Source organism: Strongylocentrotus purpuratus, unplaced genomic scaffold (assembly GCF_000002235.5).
Source record: "Strongylocentrotus purpuratus isolate Spur 01 unplaced genomic scaffold, Spur_5.0 spur5_scaffold_1, whole genome shotgun sequence".
In the NCBI taxonomy this organism is placed as follows: Eukaryota; Metazoa; Echinodermata; class Echinoidea; order Camarodonta; family Strongylocentrotidae; genus Strongylocentrotus; species Strongylocentrotus purpuratus.
This window is the reverse complement of record NW_022145594.1, coordinates 40,498,922-40,513,457: the sequence shown is the minus strand read 5'-3', so window position 1 is coordinate 40,513,457 and position 14,536 is coordinate 40,498,922. Positions and strand designations below refer to the sequence as shown.

The following is a 14,536-nucleotide window of genomic DNA, read 5'->3' as shown; positions in this document are numbered from 1 at the left end:
ACACTATCATAAAAGTTTATATTAATCAACTGGAGAGCAATATCGATGCCCTAACATTCTGTTTCCAAAATGTATGTCATATCATTATAATATCCGTACTTTTTAATCATTGACTCAAAATGCCATTGAGATTGCGTAGGGTTGATTTTGAGAATCTTTATGCTTTTGTTTACTGTGATATGATAATAAGATAGACTTACCAGGATTTGCAAGTGTCCTGCTTGTGTGCCCGAAGACTTGGTACGGATCTGTGTTGGGATGAGAGAGAAAAGAATGGTGACGATTGATGACAGAAACCATGATGCGGGTCTTCTATGAGCCAGAGGGGTGGAGTAGAATGGTAGCAAGACAAGATCAGGGGTGCAAACACCAAGCGCTATTAACCCCGGTGTGCAAGAGCCATGGACTATGGCGCCACGTATAATACACGATATGCACGCCAATGCTGGCTTATCATGTACGCCTTGCAAGTGGTATGGATTTGGGCGTGTATTGTTTGTGTGTGTCCCCGGTGTGTATGTATGTTTGCAAGCGCAGGCGCTCAACCACCGCGGTGCTCTCCAAAGTTAAATGTCACTGTTTGATGTTGGTGATTTCTTTTTTAAGGGCCTTGCCCTTTGATCATTGGCGCTTTGATTATGAGTATTAATCACAATTTGAGACGTGGATGCTGCGATAATAATGTCGTTATTGAGTGAATTGATGCCAGCAAGGAATATGCATGCTTAACATCAACCTAACATTAAAAACAAAAAACTCTCTTCAAACCACGCGGTGCGCAAAGGAAGTAAAGGTGTTCTTTGTTCCCAAAAATGCTGTAAGCAGAAACTGCATTGACATGAATATGAAAATGACGTATCTATGTTTCACGACGTACATGTTACTACAAGGCGTTAACTTTTGTTTGTCAATATTTTAAGTGCTAATTTTTTTCTCCTGCTAAGCCAACAATTCGATTTTTTCAACTTCCCTTTTTTCAGTTTCTCTATTTCTCTACTTGCAGTAGAAAATTTCCGCCACAACTTGAACTATTATAATCTGTATAGAGGGAGAGAGAGAGAGAGAGAGAAGAGAGAAAAGGGAGTTGTAATATTTCTTCCCCAAATGTCTATACTGATAATAACAGAATTTCTATTGAGGTGTCGAACAGAGCCGATCTGATTTATTCTGTAACCTCTTCATTTACTATCGCATTGATTTTGTCCATGTTTCCCCAAAACAGGGAAAAAGGGGGTATTTTCCGAAGCCTCCGCCGGTGTGTTTTCTTTCCGAAATGGTTGAATAGGGGAGCCGTGAATGGTGGGATTTGATTGGCTCGTGCCGGCTGGCTTATCGAGGTGACTAAGCTCTAGTTCCCTAATAAAATCCGACGGGGGCTAATTACTCCACAAGCGTGGCGGAGGGACAATTTAGAGCTTCACAATGGACGGTGATCATCGACAAGAAAAAAAAAGAAGAAAAAAAGAAAAGAGCGAGAGTTCAGGAAGGAATTTATGTTAGAGATTGAGATCATGCATCCATTCTTCTCCTCTCCCTCCATTTTATTTCTCTCTCTCTCTCTCTTTCTTCCCCTCTCTCTTTCTCCCTGTCACTCTTTCTTTTTCGATCCGTGTTATTACTCCCATAATTATATACTGTATACATAAAAATATATACTTCCATTCATTATAATTTGTGTCTTTCCCTTGGTTTTGGTATATGTTCCTGTTTCTCTCTCTCTCCCTCTCTCTCTCGCCTTATGCGCCTCTTCACCACTCTTCCAATGTACTTTTTGCAAATTTGTTCTGACTCTTTGTTTTAATCTATCTTATTCTTTATATCTGCTTTCCTCTGTGCCTGTCTGTCTTACTCTCTATCTCTCTTTATATCCCCCCCCCCCCTCCGTATCTCTCATGTACTCTCTCTCTCTCCCATTTCTCTCTTCGTCATTCGTCCGTTCTTTTAACCCCCTCTATCTATCTCTCCTTCGCGTGCCCTTTCTTTCTTTAACCCGCTGTCTACCTCCCTTAATCGCATGGACAAACGCGAGAGATAATGCTCGCTGACAACGGAAAAAAGATTTAGTTATCGATCGCGAAACCAGGAAAGCGCTTTATAACAGCAACGAATCCACATAGCACTGGAATACCCCTGTTGTGATATTTCCCCTCTATCCCTTTCCCCCTTCTTCCATCTCTTTCTCGCTCGCTGCATCGTCGAGTATAGCTGGAAGGGGATGAGAAGGAGAGGCGGATGAAAGAAAAACTGAATATGATCACAGGACCTGATGGCTACGAATCCGTCAATAGACCCCTTGTGCTTGTTTTTTGGTTCATTTCCCGAGCAGGTGGTTTGGTGAATAGAGAAAACGTCGGGCTGGGATGGCAGGGGAGAAAAGATAATAACAACGACCCGGCATTCCGACAATGCGATCGCATATATCCGCTAGTGTACACCGATAGCGAGCTATAATCAACTTGGCTAGGCCATGTCCAAGCCTTCCAGACAAAAATACATCAGCCCATCTCTTACCAACCTTTTCCTGTAACCACTCTCAAACTCAAAGACATTTCATAAATTTTCCTATCTCCCTTCAAAATGTCTGTAAAACAAAATTCCATTGCTTCACCAGTGTACGATTTATGTGATTTACGTCAGAATGGATGATACACGTTACGTTTAATTCTAGTTAAAGAAAAGTTAAAGAAAAAATAATGTTTTTGCAACAACAGAACAAATACAACGTTGAAACAGTTCTAAACAAGTGAATGTTATAAACATATATATATATATATATATATATACATGACATTCTCTGTCGATACTATAAACCTTTATATGACATTGAATGTCTCGATTCACTGTCGATATATGTATATTTCCAAATTTGAATGATATATATATATATATATATGACATGATCGGAACTACTTTCAACAAATCAACTCGAGGATAATTTGAATACATATTGTATGTCTTATAAAAATCAAGTTGACGTACAAGGCCACTGAAATTACCTTTCGAAAGTATTTTTTTTTATATTGCTTTATATAGATGTGTGTGTGCTTATTTATTTTGTTGCTGTTATCTGTGCAATGGGAAGTCCAAAACAGTCCAAAACAGTCCAAAAATAGTGTTTAACACAAAAAAACGTGAACTCATACATAATTTAAATGTGGTTATTTAATGCATTATTTAGTACTTATTGCCACCATGGCAAACAGAGATATTTTCGAACCATTATACACTAGATAAATCCTCGGCAGCGGGAACACCCCCTTTTAATCTACCATGTTAAGCATTTTAAATGCATGACAGTCGAGACAATGGCACTACCAGAACCACCTGCATGTACTAACAGCGCTTACAACGAGACGGTTGACTTTAATTAAAGCGCGTTTCCGAGTGATTAAAAGGCTACTTATCTCCTCTCTCTCTTTTTTCTCTTTCTCCCTCTGTCTCTGTCTCTCTCTCTCTCTCTCTCTCTCTCTCTCTCTCTCTCTTTCAATATCGTTCTATCTTTCTTTCGCTAGTAATCTCTGTTTCTCTCTCTCATTCTTTCTCACTCTATCTTTCTCTCACTTTCTCTCTCTCTCTCTCTCTCTTTCTCCCTTTGGCCACGCGAACCGGACAGGTCAGTTCGTGATCACATGCTCATGAGAGTATTAAATTGGCAACGCTTTGTCTTTGATTAACCGCCATCATTAGCCGTGATCACCATCAAAGCAAAACACGTCACAAATAAAGACGTTGTGCATTGTGCAAAGCTTTAGCATTGATATGATATGGGTGCATGTGAAGTTATCTAGCCGGGTTTCACAAACGCACCTTATGTTTCAGTAAAAGTCTGTTTTCTTCTTGATTGAAATTAATCTGACTCGCCTTCTTGAAATGAAGTGATCTATTTTTTCTAAAGGTCATGCTGGACATTTCCAATACATTTTATGTTTTTAGGTTTCTCTATTTTCATGATTTTCAGTCCTGGCATCGACACCAAAAACAGAATGATTCTTTCCCAGTATTATTATTAGCTGTAATGGCCCTAGAATGCGGGCATATAAGTATTAACTCCGCCTGTGCTATAAATTATTCCATGTCAGACGTATTGATAGGGTGCATGTATTAAGTGAATGTCTATAGTCCTAGACCAATGCAAGTACCAAATGACACTTAACGAAATAGTGTGTATTCACGACCACGAACAGTTTCCTTTTTCCAAAAAAAAAATCATTCTAGCTTGTGGTAAAATTAATCTAACTGAGATTGTCATGTAAGCCATGGCTGACCGGTTATAAAAAAATGGAAGTTTAAGATAATTGTATACACTTGTGTATCGAGTGCTTTTGTGGCTATTTTGTAGGGCAAATTTTTCCCTTTGTAGTTTGTATTTTGTGTTATTCTCACGTCCCTCATATGTACCTTTATTGTCCTTGTCTTTATTTTGACGGAGAAAATTTGCCTCTGGTATTTTATTTCTTCTAAAGTTCCATACTCCGAAGACACTGGTACCGTTATTGCCCTTGTCGGTATTTGGACGGGGAAAGTTTGCCCTTCTACAGTACCCCACTCTTGGTATTTTCACCATTGGTGCTGTGCACTTTCTAAGTTTAATATGCTTGTATAAAACTTGTGTAAAACTTGCAAAGCGTAAGTGTCAATTTTCTACAAAACGTCCTTCTCGGTCTTACCGAAATCACTGCCCCCATAGGCCGGCCTCCCTGCGGGTCTAATTTGTGTAGCGGAGGAATCGATACCAGGCTTGGGCAAGGTAGGCGATGTTTGTGTAAACCCTGTAAAAAGAGGAGATAAAATAACAGAGGACACCTTTAACTGGAGAGACTGAGGCTGGGGGTACAGGTGAACCATTTCTATCTATATATATCTGTTGGTTTTCCCATTCTTTTTCATTCCTGTGTGACAGGATGTCATTGCAGAAATGCCTCGTGAGAAGGGTTGTTCATGAAATGCCTCCATGTTTTAAAATGTGACTGCAAAAGTCATACACCAAGACCAAATTGTAATGCGACACGTGTGTGTAGTCCCGTGTATCCATATCCATGTGCTTTGATTTTGTTTGTTTTACTGCGTGTCAATGTGTTTTGTCATATATAGCGCTAATGATACCTCAAATTCCCAATACGTAATGCACTGCACAATCATCATTTCCTAACGTTGCAGGCCACATCCTTGGACATGCAATTGACCAGTACTTACCTTTATCTTAACCATTTCTCACGGAAGAATAGTCCAGATTTACAAAGACTCTACATGTATTTAAAGATAAAGTTGAGTTCTGGTCATGCGATTGCATTGTGAAGGAAACGGTGTAGAATCGATCAAAAGAAGTTGATCATGCAGCATATATATTGATCGATGTGTACTGCAAGTACCTTCAAAATGTGTATCATCAAAATTATAAGAAATTTGACCCAGTCTTAACAGTGCATAAGGAAACGTTACATAACAAAATAAGCATGGGAGATACTAGTCTAATTGAAGAAAAAAAACGTCTCAATTTGTAGAAATCTATATCTCAGAATATACACTTTGTATAGACATTTTATTGTAGTAGAAAAAAAAGCACAATATGCAACTTTTTCTGTATGAAATATTATTTCTTCTAAAGTCTTAGTGTTCCCAGTATTAATTATTAATTCCTTCGAAGCAGCCTTCATGTTCAATATTCTCTAGATATTGTCCATAATATTCATGTACAATTTTAATGAAAGAGTAGGCTCAGGTATATTTCAGTTATCATGTTAAAATCGGATAGAATTGGAGAGCGAAAAATCAAACAATAATGCAAATCCAATTAAGGAATCGGACAATCCTTGAAACACGCTCACTGTATACTTTCTGTTAACAAATACGACAAAGGCAATGTGGATAACGTTACAGATTTTCAGCAAATTGTTTATAAAGGACCTTCTTAGCCTTGCATGTGTTCATAAGAGCAAGACAATGACTCATATAGGCGTATTCACTGAGCGTAAAATCTGTTCAATTCTCAAGCGAATACTGTCTAGGAAAATTGAAATGAATCTATGAACCATTTCAATCGTAATACATAAAAGACCTACAGTCCCACTTATAAGCAATTGTGTCAGTGCAACAGTCAAAAGGACGCTACTCTGTATGAGAAGACAACGTAAGCCCTGGGGATACTGCAGGGAGATGTTAACTACGCCACCGTTAAGCGAGGAGGCGAAGTGTAAATACACAGCCTAATAAAGTCAGTGATTTAATCAAGAGGACATTATACTCGTCCGAGGCAGCGGAGTCTCGTCCCTTAGGAATTATAACAGCGAAATGATGAGAGAATTTATGAAAACAGCATGTGTCTGTCAGTGATTTACTGGCTTGTTGGTTTGACGGGCAAGAGATAAAACAGTAATTGCGCTCGGCAGATAAATGAAACTCGACGGAAGCTGTATTATACTCTTGCAATATCTGCCTTCCCTATATTTTTCTTCCTTTATTGATCGCATCTTAGAGGAGAAAATGAAAGTATTCTACAAAAGAGGATGGAGAGTGCCTCTCGCAAGAGGAGGTGTCTCTTTTTTTTCATCGTCGAGGTATTTTATTGAAGGCGTGTAAACTTTCGAACGGTGAAATTCTTGTTCAATCTGTTGATACAAACGTTGACGTAAGAACACCCATTACGACATAGAAGTTTTGAATTGAATCACAATTAAATATTTCGACATCTGAAACTACTAGATAATCTGGATGGGTTGATAACAAATGTCATATTTTGATTATATGATATATGATATTTAAATTGTATCTTTATAATCAGGGAAATTATTTGTATGCTGTTGGCGACAGATGCCCTAAAGGTGATGTTTAAAGTGTTTAACAGTGACAATAGCTGGAAGGCATACCAACATAATTAACCAAATTTGTTTAAACATCATTTCGTTTGCACCTTTATTACTTACTAATATTCCCCAAATAGAGTTTAGATGTATATTATAATTAAATTAACCCAATAATTAATACAAAATAGGAGAAGAGCATTTTGAGAACTACTATTGATTTTAAGGGTAAAGCAAATTGTATTTGAACATGTTTAATATTTCCATCTTCCATTATGTCGGCCTATATTTTGTTCCTCATCGTTTTCGATTACATGTTCGTTTTACATCATCGTATCGCGTGTACATAGTTCCCCTTGTTACCATGGTAATTCGAGATCGAGACTGGTTCGGGATAAATGAGCAGAGTCTCTGTTAGTAGAATATTGACATCAATCCACGTGGTTACTAGGGTAGAGATGAGAAGGCCTGATACTGAGATTCTAGTTTGATTACAAAGGTGGATGAACGGAGCGCTTAATCAAAGACACGCACAAATTTGGATGGCTATTTTCTCTACGATTGAACCCCCCCCCCCCTTCCCACCCTACCCAATTTTGAACCATGGAAATAATGTTGCGTTTTTTCTCTCCAGCTTTGAAGCATGCAGAGAAAATAGAATAAGGTATTTCATTTTTGCGGCTTGTGGTTATTCATTGATGAACAAAAATGTTTATGCTTCGATTTTCTCTCTCACTTTCTCTAAGCATTATATATCACTAGTTTACTGCAGGGATTTGCACATACAAGAACAGACATTGCAGGGGAAAAACAGACATTATTTAGGTAGAAATAATGTTGACCTGATAGAAATGCGGACTCAAACAGATCAGACTGCTGACATCAAGAACACTTCAAAGTACATATGGTACCAGAGTAGTCATGTTTTGATTCAGAAAGCATTGCTCATAATCGCGATAGCAATGCAGATAATATTGATTAATTACCCCCTTCCCAAAGACAAAGCACAAATTTATTTGATTAAGACTCGGTTCCTTTTGATTAATCAATCGGTCAATTAAATACCCCCAAAATGGCCATCATGGGCGAGACCTCAAGCAGGCCCTGCAAATTGTTCATTAATTCTCAATATTCATTATGTCTATCCATGGTTTGGTCAAAAATGTGTTCGGCCCGCGTACAGGGGCAACGGCAAGTACAAGCCTGCACTACCACGGCGAAGGCGGGGATCGCTCCATCGGCGCCGGCGCAACTGGTTAGCTTCAATCCCGGGGAGGATTATAAAGCCATTATTCCTTTAATGAAATGCTAGATCCTATAGCATTAACCTTGGCATTCGGGCTTATCTAGCTCGTTAAGGAGCCCAGATATAGCGGATACAATTTAACGTTCCAGGGATCTTCGACTTCACCCCCGAACTAGACACGCATGTATACGGCAGCCTAATTCCACAAAGAAACCCCAAACAGAGCTCATTCTGAACATTGTCATGGATGGCGGAATAAAAGTACACAGACGTGATGGATGTATAGAAAAAGTGCACGAAATTGAGCTCGAAATGTTATTCGATGCCGGCTAGTGATTCCCCTTTTGCCATATGCATGTGAGAGTCCCTTGAGTTGCGTTTAGCTTTTCATTTGCAAGTTTAACAGACCTTTGGCAAAGTCTCGTCAAAGAGAAAATGATAAAGAGAAAATGAGGACACTGTGAATATGAGTTCCTGTTTTCATCGTTATTCATGACTTGCATTGTGTTATTGATAAACGCACACTATACAAAATATCACATAAACTTAAACACATCAAGACATGCTGTCACAAAGATTCTCTCATCTTTTTCTCCCTATTTGTAATGCATTTGGATAAGGATAGGTTTTTTTTCTAAGTGATCTCATAATTTATGATATCAAACCAGTGTTAAATTTTTCTACGGAAGATGTTTTGTTTGAGAAAAAAATTATCATACGACAGAACCGTGTGCAAATTAAAATCTTGTACGAGGATATTCCTCGAAACGTCTATGGGGTCGTTATGGTAGGGAGCGACAGCGTGCCTTTAAGCTTACCAGCAAACCCACACATCTCAATATGTGCAAAAGCTTAAAGGTATCAACATTATCCTCGCATAGAGGATGTTCATTATATCTACTGCCATGAGCACAGAACATAGTCCGTATACAAAACGCACATAGAGATAACCCTTCTGACAAGCGACAGTGTGCCTTTAAAGCTCACCAGCAAAACCCACAAATCTCAATATTGACCAGGTGCTTTTATACGAGCTCGCGCGGGATGAGTGATGTCTCCATTTAAACGCCCGGATGCTGGTGATCGTGATCGGAATATCATTTCAATGCTAATTTGCGCCTCCTGAAAAAGTCGGAATCCCCCGAATATCTGATGTCTTAATTCCCATTCATTGTCAACGGCGGGAGTTCTCTCACGTGGTTTTCCCGTGTGGAGTGATATAGGCAGACGGATTGTGAAGTCAAGAGCCGGCTTTGCACCGCATATAATTTGCTGCCATTGATTTTTGGCGCGCTTTGCCAATTCGTGCTTTTTTTTCTCTTTGATGTCTGAGGATACCATGAGTCGAACGGGGAGTCTCGATATTTCATAGTAGAAGGGAGACCCCCCCCCCCCCCTTATTCCCCACCTAGTTCAACTAAGGTGATATAATGTATTCAATAATTCATACCGTCAAAGTGAGGACACCTAGTTCAACTAAGTTGATATAATGTGTTCAATAATACCGTCAAAGTGAGGACAATGCCCGATTAAAGAATCTCAGTGTTGATTGTTGTGCACGATGACACTTTTTGAAGCTGTTTAGCACAAAGAATAACGTAATAATCATACAGAGGTGATTTTCGTGGGAGTGTTATTATATCCATGAAATAAATATATATTTCCTGATGGGTATTTACGATGTATACCCGTCAAAACACTATGTCCGCCTTCATTAAGAACATAGGTTCACAGTAAATAAAAAAAAACAGAATAAATAGTTCAATTACAATATTGAGTACGCCATCTCTATTAACTGGGTGCAAGCCAAACAAATAAATATTTTTAAAATGAAATTACTCCCAGGAAGCCGAACAATAAAAGCTAGACAAAATAATACGTCCACATCTACGTCAGATGAAGCCATTCTTTATGATGTACATGTTTATAAGACCAGGGTATTATATTTCATTTCCTTACGGTAAAGGGGGTAGATAATTGAATAATTATAAACAGCTCGTTTGACTGCAGAGATTTATCCCCGTCTAGGAGGTGGCATGAAGTGCTAAGCATTCTTGATCATTTTTCGCTCAAGGGTTGGGGTAAATTTGACTCGCCGGCCGTCACACTTAACGGCATCAAATTAATGTTTATGAATAATAGCCATTAGCGTTTTGTGTGCCGCGACGGGTTAGGGTATTGGCGGAATTTCGCATACCGTGTTTACGATGATGATCAAATGGCTCTAGTGTCATAAACACGATGAACATGATGATGACTAATAATTAAAAATCTTTTTAATATGTAATTGGTTATGGGAGTTTCATGAAGATTAGGTGTTTTGAAGCCTATACTTAAAGGTGTTATTAAGGTGAGGCTTAATCAAACGAATCCCTGTAATTTCATTATTGAAAATATGAATATTGAGAGGACAAAAAAAAGGTAATGATATTCAGTGATCGCAAAGGAACTTTAGATGTCAGAGGAGCCAATCATGATATAAATAACATATGCTTCGTTGATGATATCAAAGTAAACAATACAGAGAGAGAGAGGGAGAGAGAATGTAATATGTCCTTTCATAAAAATTGGTTAGAAAAACATATATGCATGGATTTAATATGTATATATGTGTTTATGTAGTGTGTGAGTGAGAGAAGGGGAATAGGAGAGAAAGAAGAAAAGATGAAGAGAGAGATATGGAGAGGTAGATTGATAACCAAAAAAGGGAAAGACATAAGGAGATAGAGGGAGGGAGAGAGAGTAAATAAAAGAGATAGAGAGAGAGAGAGAGAGAGAGGGTGTAAAGGAAACCCATGTATGCCTCCATTATTACGCAATGGATACATAACACCGAATGACCTCCTATTTCAATTCAATTAGCACGGCATCGCAACATACATGCTCGGAGAGGTTTTTAGCATGCATGGGGGATGGAGTTAAAGACAGGTTGAGATTGATGTGAATAAAACATTAAGTGAGTGATATGATTCACAAGAGGGAATGCTGATGAAGAGAGTAGTAGTCACAATTCTAGGCATTTTATCTCTCGAGCCGGGGAAGATTGCACGCGGGGGAACCCTCCGAAGATGCTAAACACGGCCATTTGCTAAGATAATATTTTGCCAACTTGAGCCAGAGAGGGCTATCTCGTGACAAATGGAGATGTCGGCGGGGAAGAGAGAGAATGGGAGAGAGGGTTGTCAGGGATGAGATGGAGATCGGGATGGGAGATGGAGAAGATGATGGAGATGATGATGATGATGATGATGAAGATGATGAAGATGATGATGATGATGATGATGATGAAGATGATGATAATGGTGATCATGATGATGATGGAGATGATGATGATGATGATGATGTAGATGATGATGATGATGATGAAGATGATGAAGATGATGAGGATGATGATGAAGATGATGATGATGATGATGATGAGGATGATGATGGAGAAGATGATGATGATGATGATGATGGAGAAGATGATGAAGATGATGAAGATGAAAATGATGGTGATGATGAAAATGATGGTGATGATGATGATGATGGTGATGATGAGGTTGATGATGATGAGGATGATGATGACTATGGTGATATAGACGAGTGTGGATATCGTGAATCAGAAGGTGGTAATGACGGTTTGGTGTACAAAAAAACGAGTTGTAAAGAGTTGTTCTGTTATCATGATTTTTAGTACTTTCTTTTGAAATGAAACATGGTGGTAGCATGGAAAACATCATTTAAAATGCGTGTGCTTGCCATTGTGAAGAATATGGACGATAATACATGATGGTGGTGGTAGTGGTGTCAGTGATATTAATTACAATGGCGATATTGCCGACAAACTAAACTTGCACTAAGCATTGGTAAATATTTTACATCAAAGTAAAGATAAAGGTATTACGGACTATTCAACACGATATTCAGAAATATTGTGTTTACAGAAATAATGCTTTTGTTGTAGGCCTATTAATTTATGAAAGCATGCTTGTATTGTAAACCATTTTGTTTATTTTTGTTAAATCAAAACAGCCGCCCTGTAATATATCCCACTGCTACTGAGCAGAGTTATACATATCCTTTGTTGGCGGAAGAATACGCTTGGATCGAAATGGTCCTGATAGTATTCACGATGACTCAGGCATTGTCAAGAACGATTAACATTACTCAAGAGCGTATAAGGTTGAGGTCGTCAGAAATTCGAATTGGGTCATATTTATCCCATAATCGATCGCGAATGGCTGTCAGTATGCGACAATGATGTTCTTTCAAGGGATGTAGAAAGAGATAGATATGTAGACGGGATGACACAAATAAAAAGGAGGATACAGAGCTGGAGAGAGTGAGTTAGTGACATATACAGACGAACAGAGTGAAAGAGCGAGAGAGAGAGAGTAGGGAAGAAGAATGAAAATAATATAATCAGCTTTTATCTTGGTAAACGATCGTACACGACCAGAGTTCTTGCTATAAGTGGATTTATAAAATATGATATGTATATATATATTTATATATATGTATATAATTATGCATGATTCTTTCTGTTTAGTTTGACCTTTTGAACGAATCAGTTGAAACATTTCTAAGGAATCTTTTGACATGTTCGATGTGTCATGTTTGGCATGGCAATATGAGAAAATATCCTTACATGCTATAGCTTGTACACAATCAATACTTTTCAAAATTGCGCATAAGAAGGTAATTATAGTAGTATTTCATATTATTAGAAGATAACTATTTTACGTAGCAGAGTAAATATCAGCAGATATCAGACTGTTTTTTGTATCGTTTCTAGCTAGAGAAGTATTATCACTAATAGGACTAACAAAAAGCTCGTGCCACTTTTTGACATGTCCGCCATCTTGTTTCCCTGCCGACCCTCAAAATGTCATGATTGTCGAGGTAATTACAGCGTATCATCTACCTGCATTTGATATTGGGCCCGGTGCGTTTCGGAAAAAATACAGACATTAATAACGTCAATGCCATATTGATCAGCGTCTAATGAAAATAATCGAGGCCTAAATCCTCGTGGGAAATACTATCATGTCCTTAACGGTGGTGTGGTTAGTTGAAAACCTTAACATGAGCTAGACAGAACGAGATATTATGCTAGAGGTCCCATTTACACTGCAGTTCAAGCTATTCGATTTTTTGAATACCCGTTGCACACGTACGAAACGTCATTTAATGGCGTAGGCATGCGTCAGCCACTGGCGTGGTCTTTGACGCGCGCCATTTGAGGTTAAAGTTATACACAGAAAAGTGAATATAAAATAATTAGTGCAAACCTTGTTTTTGTTTGAGATATTTGTCTTTTGACGCTGGCTATAACGCAAAGGGGGGTAGCGACTTGTGTGCAATGGGTTAACGTCACGATGGTAATTTGGGATTTAAAAAAAAATGCGTTATTGGCAGTTATGTCAACAAATAGGAAAGCCTGTCTTTCCAGGATTGGCCTTTTCATTCATTCGCATGACACAGGACTGCGTCAGCGACTGATGTGGTCTTTAATTGACACACCATGTATGAGTGATATCGTGCAAAGAGAATAAACACACAAGCAACAGTGCTATTACAGGGGGAGTTTCACAAAATTTGTCATCAGTGACAAAATATGACAGTTTTTGGTATGCTAGTAAAATCCTTGCTCCTGATTGGTTATCAGCACATTTGTCACTGATTTTTGTCATTTGTCATTGAAAAAAGGCTTTGTGAAACATCCCCCCCCCCCCCCCCTTAGTATGAGATAATTTTCTCCAATGGCTGGATTAGGGAAATGACGCTTCGGATCGTTCGGATCGTAGTGTAAATGAACCTACCCCCAATGGTGATATCAGTAGTATGTTAGGGTTATGTTATCATTGTCATATCGAATCGAGCAATAATAGTACCGCCTTTGGAAGAGAAGTTGTATATCAATTGATATACAAGACTGTGACGTGTTTTCATGCTCGCGGGTTCGTGTTCATTCATTTTCATGATCGCCATATTTAGAAAATAACAGACCCGCAGTCCTGTTGAAACATTTTAAATGAGTATGGAATGGGCGTTTTTTGTTCACTATTCGTCGGGGGATGCTGATGAAGGGCATGGATATTATTAGGGGTTCTCACTCGTGATTCGAGGGTCATGAGCTCCCGTTAACGTTGATTTTTGTCATGAGAACATATCAAAAGATGAACATTTTCGCGTATATCGTCTGATTATAAGGCCAGAAGGACATTAAACCATATATTCAAACAGTTGTGCCCTTCTGGCTCTCGACAACCATACTTAAGTATATATATCGTCATTACAAAATGGCACCATTCTATTCTTTTAGCGATAAGGGCATAAATACGCGTTTATTAGGCCGCAAGGGCACTCTAATTGCACGATGTTTTATGTATTATCTACTCAGTTTCTTTTGTATCTGCAATCTTGTAGGATAAAAAAACATGCTAAATATGAGGGAACAATTTCAGTTTCCTTTTATATCCGTGTTTTTTCTTCAAATCTACAATATGTC

General features: G+C 38.5%; 1 protein-coding gene across 6 annotated transcripts in view; it reads right to left on the bottom strand.

Annotated features, from left to right (window-relative positions):
- LOC115917879 (transcriptional regulator Erg-like) overlaps positions 1–14,536 on the bottom strand; it is a 91,557-nt gene that overhangs the window by 13,385 nt on the left and 63,636 nt on the right. For 5 of the 6 annotated variants that reach the window (XM_011674541.2, XM_011674534.2, XM_030978228.1 and 2 more), the window contains 2 exons: positions 4,668–4,769; positions 201–248 (listed from right to left, as the gene is read on the bottom strand). In XM_011674541.2, the coding sequence (XP_011672843.1) occupies positions 201–248; positions 4,668–4,769 (150 nt within the window). The remainder of the gene's footprint in view (positions 1–200; positions 249–4,667; positions 4,770–14,536) is intronic. The other variant, XM_030978231.1, reaches the window with a different exon arrangement.